The sequence below is a fragment of the Trichosurus vulpecula genome, chromosome 1 (genome assembly GCF_011100635.1).
Source record: "Trichosurus vulpecula isolate mTriVul1 chromosome 1, mTriVul1.pri, whole genome shotgun sequence".
Classification (NCBI taxonomy): Eukaryota; Metazoa; Chordata; class Mammalia; order Diprotodontia; family Phalangeridae; genus Trichosurus; species Trichosurus vulpecula.
The window spans coordinates 205298237-205324905 of record NC_050573.1 but is presented as its reverse complement, the minus strand read 5'-3'; the positions used below and the strand labels follow the sequence as shown (position 1 = coordinate 205324905).

The 26669-nt window shown below is 37.9% G+C and overlaps 1 protein-coding gene across 1 annotated transcript in view; it reads left to right on the top strand.

The window, feature by feature from the left end:
* The window catches only part of C1H18orf63 (chromosome 1 C18orf63 homolog), a 55888-nt gene that overhangs the window by 24207 nt on the left and 5012 nt on the right, over window positions 1-26669 (top strand). Inside the window, exons 4-10 of the mRNA XM_036742002.1 lie at window positions 4243-4354; window positions 5692-5733; window positions 7540-7616; window positions 10085-10194; window positions 11982-12078; window positions 12169-12254; window positions 23901-24084. Coding sequence (XP_036597897.1) covers window positions 4243-4354; window positions 5692-5733; window positions 7540-7616; window positions 10085-10194; window positions 11982-12078; window positions 12169-12254; window positions 23901-24084 — 708 coding nt within the window. The remainder of the gene's footprint in view (window positions 1-4242; window positions 4355-5691; window positions 5734-7539; window positions 7617-10084; window positions 10195-11981; window positions 12079-12168; window positions 12255-23900; window positions 24085-26669) is intronic.

Here is a 26669-nt window from a genome sequence, read left to right as displayed (position 1 = left end):
ACTCAAGGGAAGAAATGCAAGCTACCTATCGCCATATGAAAGAATGCTCCAAATCACACCTGTTTGCACTCCTCTGGATTTCTCCCTCATGCCATAGGAACATTTTCATCCTGCAAGATCACTTTAGCCCTAGAACTCACAATCAGTGCCCTCTGATTGGAGGGTGGAGAGTGAAGAGCCCTCCTAGAACTTCCATTTAAGGTGAGTGCCCAGGCCAGCTATCTCTTCTTTTCCTATCTGACTGTAGTCCTCTGTACTTCTACATCGTGCCTTTGCCTGCTAGATACCTTCTTCCTCCCTACAAAGTCCCAGTGCCTGGCACTTAGTAGGCACTTAATACATTTTATTGACTGAATGACTGAATTAAAGAAAAACAAATTAAAACAACTTTGAGGTTCCACCTTATACCCATAAGATTAAGAACATTGACAAAAAGGAAAAATGTCAAATGTAGGAGGGGCTGCATTAAGACAGACACATTGATGCACTGTTGGTGAATTTGTGAATTGGTCCAGCCATTCTGGAAAGCAATTTGCTACTATGCCTCAAATGTACTAATTTGTCCATATCCTTTGACCTAGTGATACCACTGCTAGGTCTTATATACCTAGGAGATCAGAGAAAGAGGAAAAGGTCATTTATGTATAAAAATATTTCTAGCAGTTCTTGTGCCAAAGAACAAGAAATTAAAAGCATGCTCATCAATTGAGGAATGGCTGAATAAATTATATGAATGTAATGAAATACTATTGTGGTATAAGAAATGATTGAAGTGTTTCAGAGAAACATGGTAAGACTTGTATAGACTGATACAAAGTGAAGTGAGCATAACTGGGGAAATAATTTATACTATAACATCAATGTGGTAAAATGAACAGTTTTGAAAGACTTCAGAACTCTCGTCAATGCAATGACAAATTATGATTCTAGAGGACTGATGATGAATGGTGTTACTGCCTGAAAGAGTGATGGACTAATATATGGAATGAGACACATTTTTGGACATGGCTAATATGAGAGTTTGTATTATTCGGCTATACTAGTTAGTTATGAGGTTTTGGGGTCTTTTTTGGTGAGACAGAGTTGGTAGGGAGAAAAATGAATAATTGATGATTGAAAAAAATAAAGCAATTTAAAACAACAACAACAAAAGCCAGACAGAGGGATTTGCATTTTAGCCTAGAAGCAATAGAGACCCAATGGAACTTTTTGAGAAGGGAAAGGAAGGGACATGGTCAAACTGTGCTTTAGGGGCATCACTTTGGCAACCAAAGATGGATTAGAGAGGGGAAAGAATAGCAGGAGGAGAAGGCAGTCAATCAGTAGGTTAATGCAGTAGTTTGGAAGGAAGGTGGCAAAAGCCTAAACTATGATGTGAGTCATTTACCCTCCAACTTCTTTATATATATTCTAGTGTCATTTATAAAAGAAATGTACCATATTTATGCAATTCAGTTTTGAACTAAGATCTTCTACTTCAAGTACTAAGAAGTTAAACTAGTGTTATAAATGTTCCAAAGACTGATTTTTATCACCCTTTGCCTACCTTCTTTTGCTGCTCTATCACTTAAGGAATAGAAGGGAGCCACAGAGGACTGAGGGCCATTTTATATTTTTCTTTATTTAAGGGGACACCACAGCTAAAGAATTCATCATTTGGTGTTTGAGTCTCTCCATATTTGTTTAGGCTTGTACTTGAATAGCAGCAGAGTTTGTTGCTAGGCCCATACTTTATAGGATCATAGATTTAGAGCTGGAATAATCATCTATTCCAGTCCTTTTATTTTATAGATAAGGAGATTGAGACCTAAAGAAATTAAATGACTCACCTAAGGTCATATTGGGAGTAAGTGAAAGAGCCAAGATTCAAACATATCTCTTCTGTCTCCAGTTCTAGCTGCTCTTTCATGTGGACATATTTGACCACCTCCAAAAAATAAAATGCTTCAAGAGATTTTTCCTAAATTCAAAAGTAGAATGTATAGACAAAGTCATACTATGAACAAGAGTAAGAATCTTTTACACATTGACCTTTACATTCACAATTGTGCATACTGATCATAACTTTTTCACAGGTCTCACTGTATGTAATAGAATGTATCTCTGAGGATACCAGCCAACTGTATTATGGAATAAAAAGAGTAAGATGTAGGGAATGTTGGTGCCCTATTAACACCCCCCCACACCCCCCCCACACCCAAAAGAAACACTTAAGATAAGCTAGTAATTATTCTGAATGCATTGAAAGAATAAAGTAGGGCGTTTGAAGATTTTTTTAATTAAATAAAAGGGGCTTTATAGTTCTCATTCATAAATGAGTATTGAAACATTTTATCTTTTAATCAAATAGATGAATTTAGGTAAACATTTAAATTCAGAATATTGGCTCATGAAACGTCAGTGCTTTATGGAAATGCCAAGAATGCCTTCTGCTTTAGAAAACTGGTCCACCCTCTTAGGTTGGAGTGATCTCTAAGAAAATAAAAACCTTCCTGCTCCATCTTACTGCTGGTCATATTTCCCAGTCATTAATTTTAGAAGCTATTTGAATGAATGTTGTTTTTATACTTGAAATAAACAACAATAGTTTTCAAAAAGTGACTTGATAAACTTTGTCAGAGCTTTTACAGCCTTTGAGAACCTCAGTGTTATTTCCGTGTGAGGCATCAAAATAGGACATTTGTATTCCACAGTAAATAATTATTAAAATTAGCCCCAGAAATTTCTGGCAGGGTTTCAGAACAGGGAAGAATAGAAAGAAATGTGAAAGGGATTCTTGCTCAGGAACTTTACAAGTATAGGGTTGCTGGGTTAATGAAATCTGCTAATATCTACCTTTGCAAACTTGGTAGTTTGGACGTGAATAGCCATAAAGGATTATTTAAGCTTATGAAAAGTTAGATTGATCAGAAACAGTGGTCTCTGGTAATCATTTTTATTTAGTGAGGGAGTTTAATACAGTGGAAAGAATGCCACATTTGGAGTCAGAGACTATGGGTTCAATCCCAGACCAATTTACATCTCAGTCCTGCCACTTGCTTACCTCTCTGGCCATGGGTAAGTCACTTAACCTCTCTTGGCCTCAGTTTCCTCATATATAAAATGAGAATGTTGGACTGGATGGCTTCTAAAGTCTCTTTCATAAATCAGTGACTCTGCGATCTAATACAGAGCTTTAAGTGACGCTAAACTCCTTAATTCTACTGCAGGTCTGTCTATATTTACTTATTTTAGCCAACCTCAGGGGAAACAGAAATATGCATGGCTTAGTATAACTAGGCTGCATTATGTTATCAACTATGATTATCACAAAGATAATAAAGGAACAATAGGAAGGATTCCAATGCTTGGCAAAACATGGAAAAAAGTGAGAAGACATAGAAGGATTCTCACAATGATGGGCTCATGCATCTAATGTATGCATATCTGGAAATATTTTAATCCAAAATGGTCTGTCTGCTGCTGAATATAATGCTTTGATTAAAGGTCCTGCCATATAAGTGACCAAGAAAGGAACTTTTAGTCAATTCAGTTCAATATTTATTAATTACCCAACGTATACAGAGTATTTTCTAGATGGGAGGGAGGGTGTGGGCACAAATTTTAGATATGATAGTAAGATATGAACTCTGCCATCATGGAGCTTATAGTCTAATCAGGATGTGATGTATTATAAAATATGATATACACACAAATACAGGACAAAATAATATTTGATAAACTTTATTAAAATTGTGCAAAGTCTTTGTGATGTTTGTGGCACAGGGAGGTCATTCAAGGTTTTGCAAGGCAGTCATGAGAGTTTTTTAGCAGAGAGGTGATGTGACTAGAGTGTTGCACAGGAAAGATTTTTAGGAACAGGAATAAAGGACAAATTAGTAGAGGTAGAGAGATCTGTTATGAGATTGTTGCAGTAGTTAAAGGAGATGAACAGGACCATAGATTTAGAGCTTTGAGTGCAGCTCTCTCATTTTACTGATAAGGAAACTGGCTCAGAGAAGTAAAGTGATTTCCCCATGATTAAACAATTAGTTACTGATATTTGAACCCAGTTTTTCTGACTCCAAATATAACTTTTTCCACTTAAAATAAAAAGATTTATACTGTACCAAGGTGGTAGACATTGTATAAGGAAAGAAGTGACAGATATGAAAAGTATTTTGAATGCAGAATTGATGATTCCCTGGGAAAATGCTCATTGCTTTTAAAATTTGTCTCCTTTTTGCTGTTGAATATTTTTAGATGGTGACTCCTCAGAAAGTAGTTCCTGCCATTCTTCAAACCTGTCTCTCCTATTCAGTCACAGCCAGACTTTCTCCATCATGGAATAAAGCTGGTCATTTGCTAGTTCAAGGTAACCAATTTGCCTGATTATCAGTGAATTTAAGAGCCTTTCTGAGCTCATGAGCCCTTCTAGTTTGTTTTTGTTTGCCATTTCAGTTTTTAAAAGCATTCAACAAGCTATGTGCAAGGCACTAAGAATACAAAGATAAAAAACCACAATTGTTGAAAAGCTTAATTTTTAGAGAAGGTCGTGGTGGTGGTAGAATGTATCATGGATGCTAATAAGTAAATTTAAAGTAATTTTTGTGGTTTGTCCTCTGTCTCTGTTTATTTTGTTTACAAAGGATGTTGCTTTGAATGTAGTCAGTCCCAGGCAGACACTCAGAGCCAACAACAATATGAGTGCCATCCTGTATTCTATCCAAAACTCTAATTTTGCCCCAGACTCTTTTGATAGTTCCAAACCCACAATGTCTCCCATAATTATAAAGACCTAATCATCTATAGCACAATTTTCAGATTTTACTGTTAAGGTACAAAAGTGATACTTCCGGCAAACCCTCTTAATAAACTTGTTCAGATGAACAAGGCTGTGGATAGAAAAAATATATTAGTGATAATTCCCAGGAGATAATAACACCAAGAGTCTGTAGAGTAACTAACTGCCTACACCCTCATTTTTGGTCCTTTGTAAGACTTGAAAAAGGACAATGAAGAGAGTTCTCCTCCAATAGTCAAGTAACAACGACAACAAAAGAAAACCATTTATTTTTTATTTAATTTTCATTTAATTTTAATTTGTTTCATTCTCATTTAATAATTCATTTGTTAGTCATGTTTTCTAGTTTCTTTACACTATATCTTTTTACTTTTTCCTACTTTTTAAAACTACTATTTAAAGCTATTATTTCCTTCACATTTGTTCCAATAGGGGTAACAAAGTTTGCTCTACCATCTATTCACTAGCATATTAGCGTATAGTTTCATTTCACAATTTTTTTAAAGTCCAGAAAGAAGTTAAAGTCATTGCGATTTTGCTTACTCAACGCTGTTTACTCATAGTTAAGACCTGACTCTAAGGAATGTATACACGTTTACTTAGTGAATATCTAATTCTATCTAAATATTCTCTTCTGGCAGGGAAATATTTTGTTGAAAAAAAGTCTTTATATCCTTTCTTATGTATTTGGCTAAATATTTCTATATTACTTTTGATTTAAATCAACTGTACGGATGGTTTTATTTTCCTTTGAAATATCTTCAAAGATTCCTTTGAATAACACATTAATTTTATAGCATTTTCCTTATTTTCTATGTGTGAAAAATTTCAGAGATGATGACTTTTATATGCAGCAATAAAATTCTTGAATTATAGTAATACAATATATTCTGTGGATTTCTTTTAAGGGAAAGATTTTCTTTCTCAAAGAGGAAGGCAAAATGCTATTGGTAAGTATATGTTAGTAGGTAAAATAATATGACTAGCCATTATTAAAAGACGTCTTTACACATCTTAGAGTTCATGTGATTTTGGTTTGTATTTTTATAGTGGAACAGAATGATAAATTTCGCTTTGTGAGTTTCTTCTAGCATTTTAATCTGAAATAGGATAGCAAATATATTCTCCCCCAAAGATTGGCAGGTATTAGATTAAGAAAAGCTATCCTGATTAGAAAAACACTTTTGTATTCTATTTTAGCATATTAGGGATAGTGGGTTTAGGCAACATTTAGTTTTTTATGATGTCCCAAGAAGAAACAAGCTAAGAGCCTGTTCGCATTGTCATAATAGTGATATTTTTAAAAATGAAAACTTGTCTTCTAATAAGAACCAAATGCTTCCTTTTCTCATAAAGGCAAAAACTGTCTGGAATATGAGACATGTTCTAAAATGTCAAGATCAACCACATAACACAACCATATCCTTCAGTGGACATGTATTATTAGGACAAGTTTCCCCCTCTCCCCCACCCCCACTGTTAGTCCATAATTTCACAAACATTGTTGTGTAGTAGCTTTGTGACCCTGGGTGAGTCACTTAACCTTGTTTGCCTTAGTTCCTCATCTATAAAATGAGCTGGAGAAGAAAATGGCAAATTACTCTGGTATCTTTGCCAAGAAAACCCCAAATGGGTTCACAGAGAGTTGTACGTAACTGAAATGGTTGAACAACAATTGCTGTGTCCTATCTCTGGATCCAGGAGTAGAGAATTCCACTGGGTTGGATCTGAAGTGACAAGTAAGGCTTCCTCATACTGACATTGAAAGCAATTTTAATTGTAAGTGAAAAAAGATGGAGGCTCTCAAAGACTCTGTGAATTTTGCAATGTCCAACTATAACCTCTGGGCTCATTTACTATTTGAAAGGCAGCTCAGGTCAAAAGCTAGAAAGCACAGAGGAAGACTTTCTGGTGAGTACATCCATATATTTAGGGTGAGTCCATCCTACATGTTATCCAATCACATAACAAACTTTGGGCTTATGAAATTTTTATACTAGTCCTTTATTTTGCTGTGGGACTTTTCATATTCTTCCTCTCACTCTAATTTAAGTCTGTAGTCTAACTTCAAATATTTAAGCCCTAGATTTTTAAAACATCATATATAACTTATTTGAGTTCTGTGTTTCCTTTGGTGGATTCACTATTTCATCGATTTGAATATCCTTTCCACCAAAGCAGATCACTATCCTTGCATATGCTATGATTTTTGTCCATATTTTCTCACAAATCCCCATAAAAGATCTACTAAAAGTGCTGGAATCCTTTCACTGCCTCAAAATATTGAGAGTATCAGTGTATCACACTACTGAGTGTCCATCTGCTGTGATTGGAATATAGGATCATAGGTTTCAACTAGAAGTGAAATTAAGAGAATATAATCCATTCCCATCATTTTATATGTGAAGAGACTGGAGCTCATGTAACATGTCTAAAATCATACAGGTAGCATGTGACTGAACCAGGATTTGAACCCAGGTCCTAGGAACCCAATTCCTAATCCAGTGCTACTTTTATTACATCATATTCCCTTTTTATATCGGCTCTCCCATTCATTACATGGGCAGTTCACCTCTTTTTCTGTCCTTAGTATGTATTTTGGAATGTCCGTTCAAAAAATTGTTCTTAGCCTAGCTTCTGTTGGGGGGCACTTTGTTTTACTATTAGGTTGGAAATACTTAACATATTTTTATAGCATAGAAAAATTTGATATGATAAAAATTTGAGACCAATGGCAGTACTTATTTTACTTTCAGTTTTGGACATAAATGTATCAGAAAACCAACTCTGCATCAGCATAGAAGCTTGTACAGTTAGACTACCACCACCAAAGGTACCAAAGTATTCCAATTTCTAGGCCTTAGTGATTTTTACTGGGTTTTACTTTAGGGTGATATTTTTTGTTTGTTTAATGTTAAGAAAGTTAGAAAGTTCATTTTGCTTTGTCATCAAAATACATTAATATTTACTGTTTTTATTGCTCTAGGTTTGTTTAAAGATCCCACCATCAAATTAGCTATGCCCCAAATTGGGCTATTGAATATAGAGGATTTCAGGAGGGACCAGTTAGGACAAATCATCAACAAACATGGATTTCTGATTTTCAAAAAATCATTAAGAGTTTATTACGTAAGAAGTTTTATTGGGCTTAATGTGTACACAAAGATACATACATAGATACATACATATGGACACTTATACTCGCACGCACAGACAGTTGTCTTTTTATCCCTATTACTTAACGCAGTTCCTGGCACCCAGTAAATGCTCAATAAATACTTGTTGATTGATGCGTGCATGCGTACATTTATATACATAGTACATAGTCCCTTTCCAATCCTACTAAGTATACTATAGCAGTTCAGAGAAGGGAAAATTAGTATGCCCTGGAATAGCCATGGAAAGAGAAAACATTGTTAGAGATGGCAAGAAGGAGATGCCTGGTGACTTCAATAGTATAATGGAGGTGTCATCAACAAATATTTGAGTGTCTTCTGTGTGTGGTATATACTCCTAAGTATTAGGGATATAATAGTTTTATGAAAAATGGTCTCTGTTTTTAAGGTACTTATAGTTTGGTTGGACATGTTAGGACATGTTGAGTCGTTTCAGTTGTGTCTGACTCTTCATGACCCCATTTGGAGTGATTTGCCATTTTCTTCTCCAGCTCATTGTACAGATGAAGAAACTGAGGCAAACAGGGTTACATGACTTGCCCAGGGTCACACAGCAAGTAAGTGTCTGAGGCCAGATTTGAACTCAGAAAGAAGAGTCTTCCTGACTCCAGGCTTGGCACTCTATCTTCTGTGCCTCCTAGCTGCCATAGGACATACTACATTAAAAAATAAATAACAATACAAGATAACATATGCTTAGTACCAAGTTAGTTGTATAAACAGTCAGTGAAGAGTTAAATAAGCATTTATTAAGCACCTGTTATGTGACAGGGGCAGCTAGTGGTGCAGTGGATAGAGATTTATCTTGCTGAATTTAAATCCGGCCTCAGACATTTACTAGCTGTGTGCTCTGGGCAAATCACTTAACCCTCTTTGCCTCATTTCCTCATCTGTAAAATGAGTTGGAGAAGGAAATGGCAAATTAATCCAGTATCTTTGCCAAGAAAACTTCAAATAGGGTCATAAAGAGTTGGACACAATTGAAAACGACTGAACAACAATAAATACCTCTGAGTTACATAATCTATTCTTCTGAGAGGTTTTGTTATTGAGAAAGAGCTGACCCCCTAACACTCTAAATCACTAGAACCTGGAGGAAAACAAGTCTCGGTTCCTCTGTACTTCTCTTATGTGAAGGGTGAGGGAAAGGAGGTGTCAGAAGGTTAGAGACGGTGAAGAAAGGAGACACTACCTAGAGCCAAGACATAAAGCAGTTAAAGGCCCTTTGAAAAACCAGACCTTACAGGAAGGGAAGCCTTAGAGATCTTATCCATTCCTTTGTCCTGTCCTAGAAAGATGAGGAGAGGCAAACAGTAAGAATGATGTGAACTGACTTCTCTAGTCCCAGAACACGAGTCTTCTATTAAGAGATTCAGCTTTTCTCTGTCCATTAGACCTAATACGTGACCCTGTTCATAAAGCCTTTCCCCCCATTTCTCTCTCTCTACCGCATCTGCTGCAAAAAACTATCTTTCTTCTCAGGGACTGATCTAGGATTAGGTATGCATAACGATCTAAAGCTGGCCATCTATAAACAAAAATGTCCCTGAGACTACTATTGGCAGGTTGAGAAACTAGAGAAAAGGAACATCAGAATATGGGAAGTGGATACACATAGGAGTTAGGAAGACTTCTACAACTTCTAGAACCCTGCCTATTACTCCACTCCTCTTCCAGACACCAGATATCAAAAGATTGCCCTACGTGTTCCACCAATTAAAGATGTTTTGACTAACAGCCCCTATTTCAAAATATAAATGCTTTCCTTCTAGGGTTATTCATATTAATCATTCATATCCTCATATGAATTATCAGATAGTTTAAATTCTGACTGAAAGGTACAAGTATATGAGTTCTGGTTGAAGGCAAAGAGGAAGGTACATGTTATTCTAAGTAAATGTGAAGCCAGGTGATTTGGTCCCAGTATATTACACAGGTATATGTGAATCAAGGTAACTTAAACTGGTGTACCTGGGAAGTGAGAGTGGATCTGATTATATGTATAGATTTAATTTTTTTTTTTGTTTTTTTTTTTATTTTTTATTTTTTATTTATTTTTTTTTATAGATTTAATTTTAATGACTTGATTTGGGGGTTTATTAACATGTCTTCTTTCTATTGAAAGCTAAATGACTTTGAAATTTCTGAAAACATATTAAAGAATTTTGATGGTAACAAACATGCCATTATTGAGGGGCACTCTATTTTGAGCAACTGGTGCTATGTCTTGCCAAGGTAAGAGTTCAATTTTTAAATTCTCCAGTAGGTTAAAAATATTCATTTCCCCTTCTTGATATGTGCAAATTAGAATACATAAGGTTAAAATTTGTGAATTGTGTCATAAATAAAATTGTATCAAAAAAACAAAACAAGACAGAATGTTATAATGAAAAGAAACCTGGATTCTGGTCTTGCCTGTGACATAGCCTATCTGGGGCTCAGTTTTCTCATCCAAAATGAGGGGTCTGGATTAGTTAGTCTTTAAGATCTCTAAGTCTTACTCATAAATTCTAAGATTCTATGAGGTATTTCATCAGTATGTAGAGGTATATTTATCTACTAGATTCATTAATTTCTTTCATCATATCCCTCAAAGGAAGTTATTACAAAAGCTGTTAGTTTTAATTACCAAAAATTATTTTGCTTTTTTTTCTAACCATAGAAAAATGTTCTCTATAAAAAAAGGTACACCCATTCCATTTGCAAGCTAAGTGACTCATGGTTTATTTTTGTATAACAGAATTGATTGCATCTCAAATTATAAGTTGAAGCTTCTAGACTTGAATTGTCAATAATATAAGATTGGAAAATGATTCCAGGGCAGCTAGGTGGATAGAATGTCATGCCTGGAGTCAGGAAGACTCATCTTCCTGAGTTCAAATGTAACCCCAGACACTTATTAGCTGTGTGACCCTGGGCAAGTCACTTAACCCCGGTTGCCTCTGTTTCCTCATCTGTAAAATGAGCAAGAGAAGGAAAGGCAAACTACTCCAGTGTCTTTACCAAGAAAACCCCAAAGGAAGTTGGACATGACTAAAAAAGACTGAACAACAATAACATGAAATGACAACTGTTAAAGCTTTATTCAGATATAATAAAATCTCACTAATTTGCGTCCTACTAATTAAGAATTAATGATTATTTGGATGGTCTGAGTTGAGGCTGAATCTTTATTCTTTTAAAGGAGTTTCTTGAAGAAATTAGGATAAATGAGGTTAAAAATTAACAAAATTGGGGCAGCTAGGTGGCACAGTGAGTAGAGCACCGGCCCTGGAGTCAGGAGGACCTGAGTTCAAATTTGGCCTCAGACACTTGACATACTTATTAGCTGTGTGACTTTGGACAAGTCACTTAACGCCAATTGCCCTGCTTTCCCCCCTCAAAAAAAAAATTAACTAAATTACAGGAAAATACTTTGAGTATTTTAAGAAGCCTGGGCGTGGGGTCGGGAAGACCTGTATTCAAATCCTGCCTCAGACACATATAAACTGTGATTGTGGGCAATTCACTTAATCTCTCAGGCAACTTTCTTAAGGGTTTATGTTACAGAGGCCTTCTGCAGTCTCATTTGTGGAGGGAGTTTCTATCAACTCCATCCTAGGTATCCATCCTAATTAAATCACAGGGCTAGATCCCTCCCTCTTCAAAAATAAAGAATTACTGGTATATAAATTAATGGGTTATTTACAAATGATACTCTTCTGTGTATCAGAAAAGATACTGGGAAAACTTGTACAGGAAACCCTTTCTTAGATATTAGTTTGTAATAATCTTTGTAATATACGTAGATTTCTTTGTAAAATGTCGTACAGGACAGACTTTTTTTTCTAATTCAGATTTCTTTCCCACCAATTAGTCTGAATTGGTGAGTTTTTATAATGTCTGCTTTTTCTGGAGTCAGTAGTAAAATTTTTCTAAATAACATTACTTTGCCTACTAGAACTAAGCTAGAAATCACTTTGTTTATGGAACTGTATTCCATTTCTAATTAATGATGCTTATGATATATCATTTTTGCATAGCATGAAAATGGGACAAATAACAAGTATTCTTCATACTGTTCCCCCTGATTGTCCTTTTCGGTCACGTGAAGATTTTCAGATACATTGGGATAGTCTGGTAAGGAATATTTATGTTTTGTTCCATGTTCCTAATTTGATCGATGTTTACTGTCTCTCAAAAGCATGTACTTTCTTTTTAATGTTTTAGTATGGATATAACCTCCCAGAGGATTGTGGAGAGATGGAAATATACTGCACTGTCTACTTCAAATTGATAGGAGAAAGGCTTTTCACATATCCTTATGAAAACCACTACCTCTAAGATTTTCTTTAATATCTCTTACCTATCCTAGCACCATTGTTTTATATGTTGGTCCTAGATCTAATTTGTTTCTAAATGCAGTCATATATTCTCTTCTATTTCTTTTAATTTCATTAAATACTAGTTTTTAGTCACAGGCTATGTTCACCTAGAGTTACTGTTAGAAACATACTTACATTGTCTAAAGACTTGTTGGGAAGCCAGGGATGTTTTAATTATAATTTACATTTATTCCCCCTGAATAAATGGGTACCTCCCCGAAACAGAGTACAGGAGAAAGTACAAAGGACTCAGATGGATGCCAGTCCTTTAATAGACCCTCACCTTGAATCTCCTGCCAGGCTCTTCATTGGCCAGATACAACCCCCTGACTGCCTACCTCATGCCCTTCTCAAATGGCTCGTTTAATCATGCGTACCAGCCTCTGACCTTTTACCTGACCAACCTGAGGCCTGGTTTCTGCTAAAGCTGGGGTGGGAGAGGGGGAAAGTTACACCTTCAGTTCTGTGGAAACAAAACTCCTCCCCGCCCTCCCCGTTTCTTACAGTTACTACTTCTTATTATAATAGCAATTAACATTCAGATAACACCTTAAATTCTGCAAAGCACTTTACAGAAATTTTCTTACTTGAAGATCACAACAACCTTGCAAAGTAGAAATTACAGGTATCATTTCTACTTTACAAATAAGGACCTGAGTCTTGGAAAGGTTACCTGATTATCCATGATTACATAGTTAATATCAGAGACAAGATTCAAACACAGTGCTTTCTTGTTCTTTTTTTTCTGGATAATGGGTCATTTTATTTTAATTAGGCTGGAAGCACAGGGATCACTCACTGGCTGGATCCCATTTCTGATTCTATCTTTTACAAAGAAGCCTTTCCTATCCCTTCTTAATTCTAGTGCTTCCCCTCTGTTAATTATTTACTACTTATCTTGTATATAGCTTGCTTTGTATATATGTGTATGTGTGTGTATTTTTATGTTCTCTCCCCCACTAGATTATAAGCTCTTTGAAGACAGGGACTGTCTTTTGCCTCTTTTTGTATCCACGATATTTAGCACAGTGCCTGGAAAATAGTAGATGCTTAAAAAATATTTATTGATTGATGAACGTGGGAGCTTTGACCTGATCCATTTCCAACCTGGGCCAGTTCATACCTGTTTAGGAGCCTGGTAGTCCCCCATTCTTATGGTCTCACTATCTTGGTGCCAGACTTGCTATAGACATGCAGTCAGCTTACACCAAAGCTCAAAACTCCTGGGCTCAAGGAGTTACTCCCACGACTGGGATTATAGGCTTTGGCTGCCACACCCAGCCCAGGTCTTTGTTACCTAAAGACTAATACTGTACCTACTACATTACTCTGATGGGGCAGCCAGTGTGCTCATTTTGGCCATCTTTATGTATTTATGACCTAACTTTATGTATTATATGATCATTTACAGTGATTTTTTTTTTTTGCGATGCCAGAGTGATTAAATCCTATTTCCTTGTGTATTGTGTTACACTTACTTATCCTCAAAAATAGAGTGTGACCTTTTGTTTTAGGAAACAAGCAAGCCACAATTTGACTAATCCTACATAATTTCTTGTCTTCTTCTCTTTTCTGTCTTGTCATTTTCCCTACTCTCTCAAATCTCAGTTTAGATGAACGTGTAAACAAGTGATAGCCAGTTATTAAACCGATAAACCTCCTTTTCACCTTCTCATCTGACATCATCCTTCTACCACTATCCCCTCCTTCACCTCTGTCTCACAATAAAAAGTGGCTTTTCTCTTTCCCTAGGTGAACCCCAGTCCACTTACAGGTAATTCCATTCCATCCCATTTTTTTCCAGAAGATTGTCTCCCCTATCATTCCCACTTTCTCACTAATCTTCATTCTTTCCCTGTCTACTGGTTCCTTCCCTGTTGCTTTCACACATGCTTATGTCTCTTTCATATTCAAAAAACCCTCCTGATTGTGTGATTTCTCCCTCATTAGACTATGAGTTCTTTGAGGGTAGGAATTGTATTTGCCTTTCTTGGAATCCCAACCTAGTTTCTTTGAACCTGGAGGCAGGTGTTCCATCTGTCCCCCATAGCTATCACTCTATATTTGTTTAATTAAACATGGTTATATGGCAACTAGCACATGAATGGAATGCATACAGTTCTTTAGTTAAATAAAATTCAAATATGTTTGGCAGGTTTCTTTTGACTTCCACAAAGTTATCATCACTGTTAAAAGTTTTATATTAAGTCAATAATAAGCATTTAAGTACCTATTATGTGCCAGTCACTGTGTCCAGGTTCAAAGAAACCCAGGTTGGCGTTCCAAGAAAGGCAAAAACAATTCCTACCCTCAAGGAACTCAGTCTAATGAGGGAGAAATCACGCAGTCATGTACAAGCAAGATATAGAGTAAATCGGAGATTTTTAGGTAAAATTGTCCAACAAATAGGTCTTATAGCTAACTATAAATGAAAGAAGATTTTTAAAAATTCTGCATAATCTACCACTGACATTTGAGACATTTAGAAAATTTTCTAGAGGAAACACTTTAAGATTAAGGAGTTCTGGGAAAGGCTTCTTGTAGGTGGAACTTTAGCTGAGGCTTAAAGAAAGCCAAGGAAGCCAGGGAGATGAGGGAGAAGATATGGGGATATGGGGAACAGACAGTGAAAATACCCAGAGTAAAAAGATAAGAGTATCTTGTGCCAGGCACAGCCAAGAGGCCAGTGTCACTAGATCACAGAGTACATGGTAGAGAATAAGGGGAAAGAAGACTGGAAAAGTGGGAAGGACCCAAGTAATAAGGGGCTTTAAAAGCCAAACAAGATTTTGTATTTGATCCTAGAGACAACAGGGAGCCGGTGGAGTTGATTGAAAGGGGTGAGGGAGTTGATGTAGTTAGAACTTCACTTGAAAACCGTTTTGATAGCTGAATGGAAGATGGACTATAGTGGAGGAAACAAGGCTGAGATGAGGCTTCAGTGTCAGAGGAGAAAAAGGGAAGTATATGAGAGACATTGTAAAGGTAACATAGATAGGATTTGACAATATTAGATGAAGTACATTGAGAGAGAGTAAAAAGTTAAGGGTGACACCTAGGTTGGGAGTTTGGGTGCTTGGGATCGTGGTGGTGCCTTCTGTTGCCACTAGGAAAGTTCAAAAATAGGGAGGGCTTGGGAGGAAAGATAAATTCCATTTTGGACATATTAATTTTGAAATGCCTAATAGGTAGTTGGAGATGGGAGTCTGGAATTTAGGACAGAAGTTAGGGTTGGATAAATTAATCTAAAAACCATCAACCTAGAGATGATAATTGAATACATGAGAACCGATGAGATCAATAAGTATAGTATGAGAGAGAAGAGAAGCAGGCTCAGGATAGAGCCTTGGGGAATACTCATTATTTGCAGGAGTGACCCAGATGAGCAGAGGAGCAAAAGAGACTGAGATGGGTAGGAGAGAGCAGTGTCTCAAAAACCTAGAGAGAAGAAAGTATGAAGAAGAGTGTGATGGATAGTGTCAAAGGCTTCAAAGAGGTCCAGAAGGATGAGGATTAAGAAAAGCCATTGAAAGATCATTGGTAACCTTGGTGTTAGCATTTTCAGTTAAATGATGTGGCTGGAAACCAGAGTGCAGTCCAGAAGAGAGAGAAAGGAAAAGAAGTACAGGTACTGACTAAAATCAGCATTCTCAAGTTTAGCCATTAAAGGGAGGAGAGATACAGAGTGATAGCTAGTGGGAATGGGTGGCACAAGTGAGGGTTTTTTGAGGATGAAAGAGACATAGACATATTTGTAAGCAGTAGGGAAGGAGCCAGTAGATTGGGAGAAAGTGAATATTAGTGAGAAAGTGGGAATGAAAGGGGGGACAATCTTCTGGAGAAGATGGGATGGAATGGGATTACTTGTAAATGGAGAGAGGTTTGCCTTGGTAAGGAGAAAAGCCACCTCTTATTGGAAGACAGAGGTGAAGGAGGGGATAGTGGTAGAAGGATGATGTCAGTTGAGAAGGTGAAAAGGAGGTTTATCAGTTTAATAATTGCTAGCACTTGTTTGCATATTCATCTGTCTTAATAGGATTTGAGAGAGTAGGGAAAAGGCAAGAAAACAACAGAGCACTGTGCTAAGTACTGGTGGTGCAAAAGAAGGCAAAAGACAGTGCCTACCCTCAAGGTGCTCACAATCTAATATCTCTAACCATAATATCTGCCTTTGTATCACTGTTCATAAACATGTTCTTCAATCTCAACATGACTTTGAATCCCTCTACCACCTGTTTCTCCCAGTCTATCATTTCTTGCCCTAGTCTTTCTTCCCTTTAGTCACAATCCTATAATTAAACAATTCAGTGATGCACTATCCTATACTCTTTAATCTCTTGTCCCCTAATCCTTCTATCATTTATGCCCTGGAATATCCCTCCACCATGCCAGGCACCTTCTCTTTTTGGTAAGTTCCTTGTAGGGGGCCTCTATTTTAGCAGCAGGCCCAGGCTTGTCCATGCTTTCTTCCCCATCAGTTTGCACTACTGTCTCTATAGACTTAGTTACCATTCCTCCTTGTGGGGTCCTTTATTTCCCTCTCCCCACTTTCTAGCTCCCTTTTATGTGTTGTCTTCCACCATTAGAATACAAGCTCCTTGAGGGATGTAGGTTGTTCAGGGAAGATTAGTACCTCTGGTGTAAGGACTGCTGAACTTTTCAGGGTTGCTTTCTACCCGATTCACCCAACTCTCACCTGTGGCTCCAAGAAGCTGTAGCATGTGCAGCAGCTCCCGGACACCATTTTGACAGATGGACCAAACCAGGTCAAGGGTAAATGAGGGGTCTCAGACCCATCAGTGAGTTAGGAGGGTGTCTACTCCAAGCGTGTGAAGACTTACTCCAGCAGAATGGGCAGATGAGAACAGTTTGTTCTAATGGCCATTGGCTGAAGCAGGTGGTATGGAGTGCTTAGAGCTCTTGGTCAGACACTGAAGATACCAAGGTCATCCACTGCATCCCAAGCCATTCTCAACCGTCTTGATGTTTGTCTAGCCTCTGGACTCTGATGGCTCTAGAAGAAAGAGGCCAATGACTACGCAACTCTGCTTTACTTAAATCTAATTTATCCTTAAGTCAAAAGACACCACCCACACTGTTTTATCATTTTTATCTACCACAAAGTCTTGTGGTGACAGGCAAGTAGTGAAGTAGCAGGTGTTGGGTGCATACACTGGGAGCTGTAATCACAACTGTGGACCCATGTAGCCCAGGCCATAGGATCATTTTCTTGGGCTGAAGAAGCAGTGGGATTGTATTAGGAGGGCAGAGTTTATAATCTCAAAGAGGATCATATATATGTCTGAAAGGTTCAGAACCGCTGGATATAAGAAATTCTCAAGATAAGAGGCAGAAGAATCAAAGCATATATTTAGGCTCCACAGTAACCAACCCATGAACCAGCATCCCCATTTTGACATATTGATCAAAAGCTTCCAGGCCCAATAAGTACGCTGCACAAGAGTAACTAGGAGGCCACGGAGAAGCGTGATGGTGTACAGCAAAATCATATACATGCTTCCCCTCTGTGGTAAAAAGGTTACCCACTGGCCTCAGGTCCTTGTTCAGCTTCCTCCCATAGGTCAGCTCTGCTACCGGCAGCTCCTGCTTCAGCTTCGGCTGTGGCTGTAGCTGTAGCAGCCTCTGGCTCCAACGGAAGCTGTTTTTAACCATCCAGCTTCTGCGGGGGTGTAAGGTACGCTGGGGAAAGTACAGGTTCTTTCGATCTGCTTAAGCAAGGTGAAGGGGTTGACTGGGAAAGCACAGGTTCTTTCGATCAGCTTAAGCAAGGGAAGCAAGGTGAAGGCGCTGACAAGCTTACTCCAATCCAATGTACAAACAGCATTCAGTTCAGGGGAAAAAGCCAAACTAGTCAAGGGCGCTTGTTGACTAAGTGCTAAGGAGCCCATTTTTGGTTACCAACACACTTCTCCACCCTTTGTTCTAGGATACATCTAATCAGCCATGTATCCTAGAACATACATTGTGATCCAATTACAAAGGAAACTAAAACATATCATTCATAATAAAGCAAAACATATCATTTGGTGACATTCCTAAATATTGGTTTATGATTCAAATGTGATCCACCCCTAGGTCCCAGCAAGATAATCTCTTCAATCAATCATCCCAAAAATAATTATTAATAGTTCAAATGTCCACCCCTAGATCCTTGTACCCATTACATAGGATCAATAATATCATAACAATAAAACAACATAGCAAGGATAACACAAAATAAGTACATAGAACACTATCATCATTCCCACCCCCCTCGAACGATTGGGGCTCAAAATTTTGGGGTAAGGGGTGAAGGTGTCATTTTCCATAGCTTCTTCTTGCTGAAATTGGATGTAGAGGTGTCCCTGCCCCAAAAAGTCCCATTCCAGAGGTCAGTTCTTTAACGAGCTGGCAGGAATTCCAAGAATGCTACATGCTTAGGCAGTCACCGGAAAGTGTAGGGTGCTTAAGCCTAAAGGAAACAGAACTAGCAACAACGTTAGCCAAAACAAAGGACAAAAAGAGTAGGCAAGTACAGACTATTATCCTTCAAATAAAATCATCTCAAGTTTGGTTGAGATTTCAGTTATGCAAAGATCCAACATCAGAGCCAAACTCAGGTGGGAAATGTTTCTTTTCAAAAGGAACATAATGAGGAAGCCAAGAGGATCCCACCCTAGATAGAGACTAAGATTGTCCTCTCAGCCTTTCCCCAGATGTACAAGGAAACACAATGGGAAAACTAAACTAAGAGGATCCCATCCTAGGTAGAGACTAGGATTGCCCTCTCAGCCTTTCCCCAGATGTACAAGTTTTCATCCGTTAATCACACAAGGTCACCTTCCCTCTGAGTGGCTTGTGGGTTTGCAGGAGCAGTTCTTATTTCCCTATTTCTTCTGTTATCGAGTCCTTTATCTCAGTACATTCTGTACAATTCATTGGTTGGAATGCCATCTATCATTTCAAAACCTACCCCTGCTCTCAATAGAGCAGTAAACATTTCTTTTCTTGTTACTCTATGTTGGCGCCAAGTTTGCTGGTTATTCACCCCTCTCTCTCGAGGAGATCTATCCCTTCCCCAGTCTCCTAAGTCATGTAACTGTAAAATCTTATTTATCACTGTTGTAAGATGGCTCCCTACTTCCACAAGTAACAAATTCAAAATTAGTTGTTTATAAGCAGAGGGAGCTGTCCTAATTATTAAATTCCTATGAGGCAGTCCCATTGGATCATTGTAATATTTGTCTGCAGTTCCTATCATGATAGCAGTCTTCATTACCTCCTCCTTTAGTCTCATGATACAATCTCTAAGTGAATACCAGGGTCTGTGCTCAGCGGGCCACATAGAATCAGTAGCATATCTCTTATTGCATCCCACAGTGGCTAACGCCAACAGAGTAGTCCTGCTATCACCATCTCATTGCTGATGATGTTCCCTAAAAGCTTGTTGAACTAGAGGATCATGGCTGATACCTATGAATCTCATACAGTCTGTCCTATCTACTGATATTCCACTGGCCCCTTGATCACTGAGTCTTACTTAATGGTTCTCCTGTTCTTTGGCTGAATCTACTCAAAATATCTGTGACCTCTTGCGGTGAGAAATCTTCCTGAATTTCCCTTGTAACTGAATCATCACCTTGGGTTTCTGTCTTCCTCCTTTGTATGGGTCGAGCCCTTGTCTGATCATGTAACCATCTCCCATTCTCTGTGTGAGGGACGTCCTGAACCCTAGTAGTGTTTTGTGCCTCAGCCCCTAACGTTGTCTCATTTTCCCTCCACTTGCTTCCCCTGACACCATGGCAAGGACAAAGCAGGCAGTCAGGCTCAGTCTGGGCTGGGTTGGAATGCACTCTGGGCTTATTTGGTCTCCTGTTGCTCCTAGCCACATTAATAGAAAAGTTTTCATTTGAGTCAGTTTGTTCTCCTGCTATCTGAGATTCCCCTTCTTCCTGTGGGGTAGGAGTGCCCCCATCTCTTTCACTTAATCTCAATCTTTCATATATTAGCCGGTAGGCTGATAACACTATCCAGCTTTGCCTAGATAGTGATGCCCCTGACTGAATCCCAACTTCTTGTAAACACCTTTCCAAATCCCTAGGATCTCCTCTCCGTAGCCTTGGTTCCCAGTTTTCACAGGGTCCAGCTTTTTTAGCCAATTCTTTTGCTAGGGAGGAATAAAATGGATCCTCCCATCCTGGGATATTCTTCTCTTCCTCTGAAGTTGTTCTGCTTCTAAATAGAGATCTTATACCTAGCGATCCCATCCTCGTTGCCAAATGTATTAGGAAGGCAGAGTTTATAATCTCAAAGAGGATCATATATATGTCTGAAAGGTTTGGAACCGCTGGATATAAGAAATTCTCAAGATAAGAGGCAGAAGAATCAAAGCATCTATTTAGGCTCCACAGTAACCAACCCATGAACCAGCATCCCCATTTTGACATGTTGATTAAAAGCTTCCAGGCCCAATAAGTACTCTTCACAAGAGTAACTAGGAGGCCACAGAGAAGCATGATGGTGTACAGCAAAATGATATACATGCTTCCCATCTATGGTAAAAAGATTACCCACTGGCCTCAGGTCCTTGTTCAGCTTCCTCCTGTAGGTCAGCTCTGCTACCGGCAGCTCCTGCTTCAGCTTTGGCTGTGGCTGTAGCTGTAGCAGCCTCTGGCTCCAACGGAAGCTGTTTTTAACCATCTAGCTTCTGCGGGGGTGTAAGGTACGCTGGGGAAAGTACAGGTTCTTTCGATCTGCTTAAGCAAGGTGAAGGGGTTGACTGGGAAAGCACAGGTTCTTTCGATCAGCTTAAGCAAGGGAAACAAGGTGAAGGGGCTGACAAGCTTACTCCAATCCAATGTACAAACAGCATTCAGTTCAGGGGAAAAAGCCAAACTAGTCAAGGGCGCTTGTTGACTAAGTGCTAAGGAGCCCATTTTTGGTTACCAACACAGGGATTCAGCAGCCCCCTGGTTATCTGAGCATCCTTTTTAAAAGAACCACACTGCTCACCTCCTGGCATAAGGAAGGAGCTAGGAAAGGTGCCCCAAAATTGTCTGCTTCACCCAACTCTGACCTGCTTACTGAGGGATACCATCTTGCAGTTAAAAAAAAAAAGTACATAAACTTTTGCAAAGATGATTCCATTTACCATCAGTACACGGAATGTGTGCACACTTATGGACAATCACAGGGGGATCTCTCTCTTAGTAATTGCTGTTAAGATTCTTGCTAGAGTCCTCTTTAATAGGCTGATCCTTCATCTGAAAAATGGTCATCTACTCAAATGCCAGTGTAGCTTCAGAAAGTGCTAAGGAACAGTCACTATGGTGTTTGCTGCTTGACAACTCCAGGAGAAATGCCAGGAGCAGAACCAAGGTCTATATACAATGTTTGTCTAGCTAATAAAGACCTTTGATACTGTCAGTTATGAGAGCTTGTGGAAAATTATGGCAAGATTTGGTTACTTGGAGAAGTTCATGAGTTTCATGATGGCAATGCTCTTGAACTTTCCCAGTCACCAGTGGAGTGAAGCAGGGCTGTGTGCTTGTCCCATGCCTTTTAGCACAATGTTTACCGTGATATTGTCAGAAGCCTTCAATGAGGATGAAAACAGCATCAAGGTCAGCCACTACATTGACAGCAAATTATTTAACTTGCAAAGGCTACAAGCCAAAACTAAAGTGGAGGGAGAGTTGGTGCATGACTTTTTGTTTGCAAATGATTGTGCACTCAATGCAATGCAGCCTCTGAGGTTAAGATTCAACAAAGTCTGAATCAGTTGTCTGCTGCTTGTGCTAATTTTGGCCTAATAATTAGCACCAAGAAAACACAGGTTCTCCATCAGCCAGCACCATACCATGCATATGTGGAACTGTTGGTCATAGCAAATGGAGAAATTTTGAATGCTGTGGTTAAGTTCAGTTACCTTGGCAGTATGCTTTCCAGGGTTGTACACATAGATGTTGTACAGGAATGCATGCATGCATTCCCAGAGCTAGCTCAATGTTTGAGAGGCTCTGAAGGAAAGTGTGGGAGAGAAGAGGTATTAGACTGCCTATCAAAGTGAAGGTCTAATGAACTGTTGTGCTGACCTCATTGTTGTATTTCTTTGAAACCTGAACAGTCCACTAGCACCATGCCAGAAAATGAATCGCTTCCATTTGAATTGTCTTAGGGAAATTCTAAAGATCACCTGAAAAGATAAGGTACCAGACACCAAGGTCTTCTCTCCAGCTGAACTGCCAAGCATTCAAACTCCATTGCAGAGAGCACAACTCCAATGGGCTGGCTGTATTGTTCAAATGCCAAATGTATGTTTTCCTAAAAGACTGTTTTACAGAGAACTCACACAAGGCAAGTGCTCACATAGAGGTCAGAAAAAGCAATACAAGGACACTCTCACAATCTCTCTGAAGAACTTTGGGATTGATTATGACACATGGGAGACACTGCCACAAGACTATCCCATATGGCATGCCCACATCAAAGAAAGAGCTGTACTCTGTGAGCAAAGCAGAATTGCAGTAGCTCAAAATAAATATGAAATGCACAAATTTAGAAACATCTCCACTCCAAATATTCATATGACAAGTTTAGTTTGGGATATATAGAGTTTGAAGTGCTAGAGGGAGGACTACTCATACTTTGATTGCTTGTTAAATATTGAGTAACAGGATTGCCTACAAAAAGTGTGTTTTTCAACTCTTGAAAATACATAACAAGCATATATAGAATAATGAAATTTAATAATGTGTGTTTTTAAAAGGTTCACCATTTTATCAAATACCAAGAGTCTATTATTTACTGTGTACTGGGGATACAAAGAAGAAAACAATCCTTGACCTTAGGGATTTAGATTCTTTTAAAACATACATGTGTGTTTTAAGATAAACTTAACAAATATCAACAGACATGAAGATTTCCATGTATAAAAGAGAGAAAAAAGATTTTTATGAAACTAAATTCACCATTCACAGATTTTTTAAGAGAGTGTATATAGCTTTAACATGGTAGTATCAACACTTTCCTTCTCATCTATGTCCCATTTTAAAATCCTTATGTATTTTTCTTATGTTTCAATGATGTTCTTTTCTTTCATTTTTGTATGACTATCAGTATTTCTCACTTCCCTCTGCATTCTCCCTCTTCCCTCAATAAAAGCTCTCCCTTTTAACAAATATGTATAATCAAGCAAAACAAATTTGTATTGGTTGCCTCTGAAAAAATATATGTCTAAGTCTGTACCACTGTACATTACCTCTCCACCAAGAGGTGAGAAGTCATTACGTTGATCAGAGTTCTTAAATTTTCAAATTTGTTTTCCTTTACAATGTTGTAGTCTATTTATAAATTGTTTTGGTTCTACAAGGAGCTTACATTCTAATGGGGAAAATAATGTATATGTTACATATGTTCATGTGTATGTTTATAATATGTATATAAAGTAGGTATAAGATAGAAGATAAGAAAAGGAACTAGAAGCTTACAATAAAATGATAATGATACCAAAGAATTACAGCTTTGTATGTATTAATTGTAACAAAAAATTGATGTTTAATCTTTAACATTGTCCAAGTATCCTCTCAGTTGCATTAGAAGTCAACCTGCACAGTTTTTTCCAAGGGTTGATGTGGAAAGTGTATTGAAAAGCTTTCTTACTGATCTGAAATCCAAACTCTCTCATATATGTGGCTTTCCAATAAAGATGACGAGTAAGCCATGCTACTACACTCAAGAATTGACCAAACCTTCTTTACAGGTAAGAAGATAGTTCTATTCAGTGACCAATGGTATATGCCCTTCCTAGGCCTCAGTAGTCTAAATAATACAGGATGAAAAATACTTTATGATATATTTTAGTTTGAAAATATTTACCAATATACACAGCATTCTTTTGATGATTCTGAGATAACCACTGGTTGAATCTGTTTAGTTTGCAAAGCCTATTGACACATCTTTTCATAACACCTGAGTTCTTTTGGTTGTTGTTTGATTTTTAAGGATATTTGTAGAAGGAAACTATAATTACTTTAAAAAATACCAGAAAAGGAACAACTAGGAAGAATTGTTGATGGTGCAAAGATAAAATGATATCCTGTCTTTCTCCTACCTGTCCCCACCATGAAAACATTATAATTGAATCAGATTTTATCTTCAAAGTGAAGTCATCCTTGAAGCAAGAATGAACACATGGAAAAACATGGGTAATAACCATAAAAAGACTTTAGGTGACTCATAATTAGTCTACCAAAGGAGACAAAAATATATTTCAGCTCTGATTTTAATTGCTTTCTAGTAATGACATACTAACTTTTGGTTTATTTTAGACTAATGAAATGGTACAAGTCATTCCCAGTCTAAGTCCATAGGGCAGCAAAACCTTAAAACTACAATTGCACAGAAAACCTAGCACCAAAAAACCAAGAGGGAAAAGAGTAACCATAAATGTAGGTAGTCAAAAGATCAATGACAAGATACATGGTAAGTAAGTAGGACGCAACATTCTAACAACAATCACTTGCATGTAAGAAATGACATAAAAGGAGAATAAGAATTTGCATGACCAGAAAGAAGTAGGCCAGTCATACAGTGAGAGTAAGGGATATCATATGGATAGCCTGAGTGGTAGGAGTACTACAGGGGTGTGCTTAGTGAGTGTTTAACAACCAGCTCTCCAAAAAAATATATATGCGACACACTTTAAAGTTTAATTTGCATTATTAACATTTTCTGCATGACTTTCTTAAGTCTAGACAGTCAATAACACAACATTTCAAGCCCTGATTTATATCATTTGTTGATATCTGTGATGTAAACACTCACACTGAAAATTTAACAGTTGGCTTTTGTGAGCCTATATGAGACAGGGTCATCATACTCCTGTGATGATGACAACTTTGACTGTGACTATGAGGACTACTACTAGTACTATTAGTTAGTAATAGTACTTTTATTAGTAATAGCGCGTTAAGGTTTACAAAGTGCTTTACAAATATCTTATTTTATCCACTCAACAATCCTGGGAAGGCAGATGCTATTACTACCCCCATTTTACAGATGAGGAGACTGAAGCAGACAATGTTTAGATGATTTGTCCAAGGTCCAACAGTTAGTGGTCCAATCGGAGGCAGGATTTGAACTTAGGTCTGTCCAACTACAGGTCCAGTGCTCTATTTACTGTGCTACTTTTCTACTTCCGTCCTGACGTCCATGAATTTAAAAAACAAAACAGAGGAAGGCCTCCAGTATGTTGAACAGATTTTGAATGGAGAAATTATGTAAAGGCATAGACAAGGATTGCTCAAGAGGAAAAGGTGCAAATGTCTGATAATCTGAATCAGTGGCAGGGGTGCCCGTACTGATGAAATTATGGCTCCACGGAAGTATTTCTGATAAAATATAATGTAAGTATCTGCCTATAGCCAATATACTGTTTCCCCTAATAACACAGAGTTCCCTGAAAATAACTGAAAAAGAATAAGGAAAGCAAGTAAATATCTCTGAGGACTGTTGAACTGATTTTTACTTGATCTACTAAGTGATTCTCCTTAGGACACTAAGACAGAGGAGCCAGGGATGTTTTTTTCTGGTTCCGTAAATTCTTATAAGATTCATTATCTCATTTGATCCTTATGAAATCTGTAAAGCAGGGAGGGGAGGTATTATTTCCACTTAACAGAGGAGAAAGATGAGGCCCAGAAAGTTAAATAACCTGGTCTGAGGTTCCCCAACTGATTAATGTTAGAACTGAGACGAGAAACTAAGTCCTTGAGTCCGAGTCTAATGCTCTTTCCGTTACACTTCGCTACTCTTCTTCAGAGTCAAGGAATATAAACCTGTAAGTCTAGAAAGGGTTAAAAACCCTACAGTTAAAAACAAAACAAAACACTACTGCCCATAATTTAAATAGAACCATGCGGATGACCTAGCATGATTCAGTTAACATAGTTCTCTCTCTCTCTCTCTGTCTGTCTCTCATGTCTTTCTCTATCTTTCTCTGTTTCTGTCTCTCTTTTTCTCTCCTCCCCCGCCCCGACCCCCCAGCAAAAATGCCTAATCAAACTATGCAGCATGACAGAGCAGCTGGAGTGCTGGACTTGGAGTCAACCAAACCTGGGTTAAATAACTTTTCTGCCTTGCTAGCTGTGTGACCATAGACAAGTCACTTAACTGATTCTAAGCATCAGCTTCTTTATCTGTAAATAAAGATAATGATATCTATATTAAATTATGCAGATATCTCCAATTAGTTAATATATACATAAAGTGTCTTGAAGACTTCAAAATGCACCATAAATATCTATTGTTATTATCTTGTCCATAGCTAAACTTTCATAAAAACTC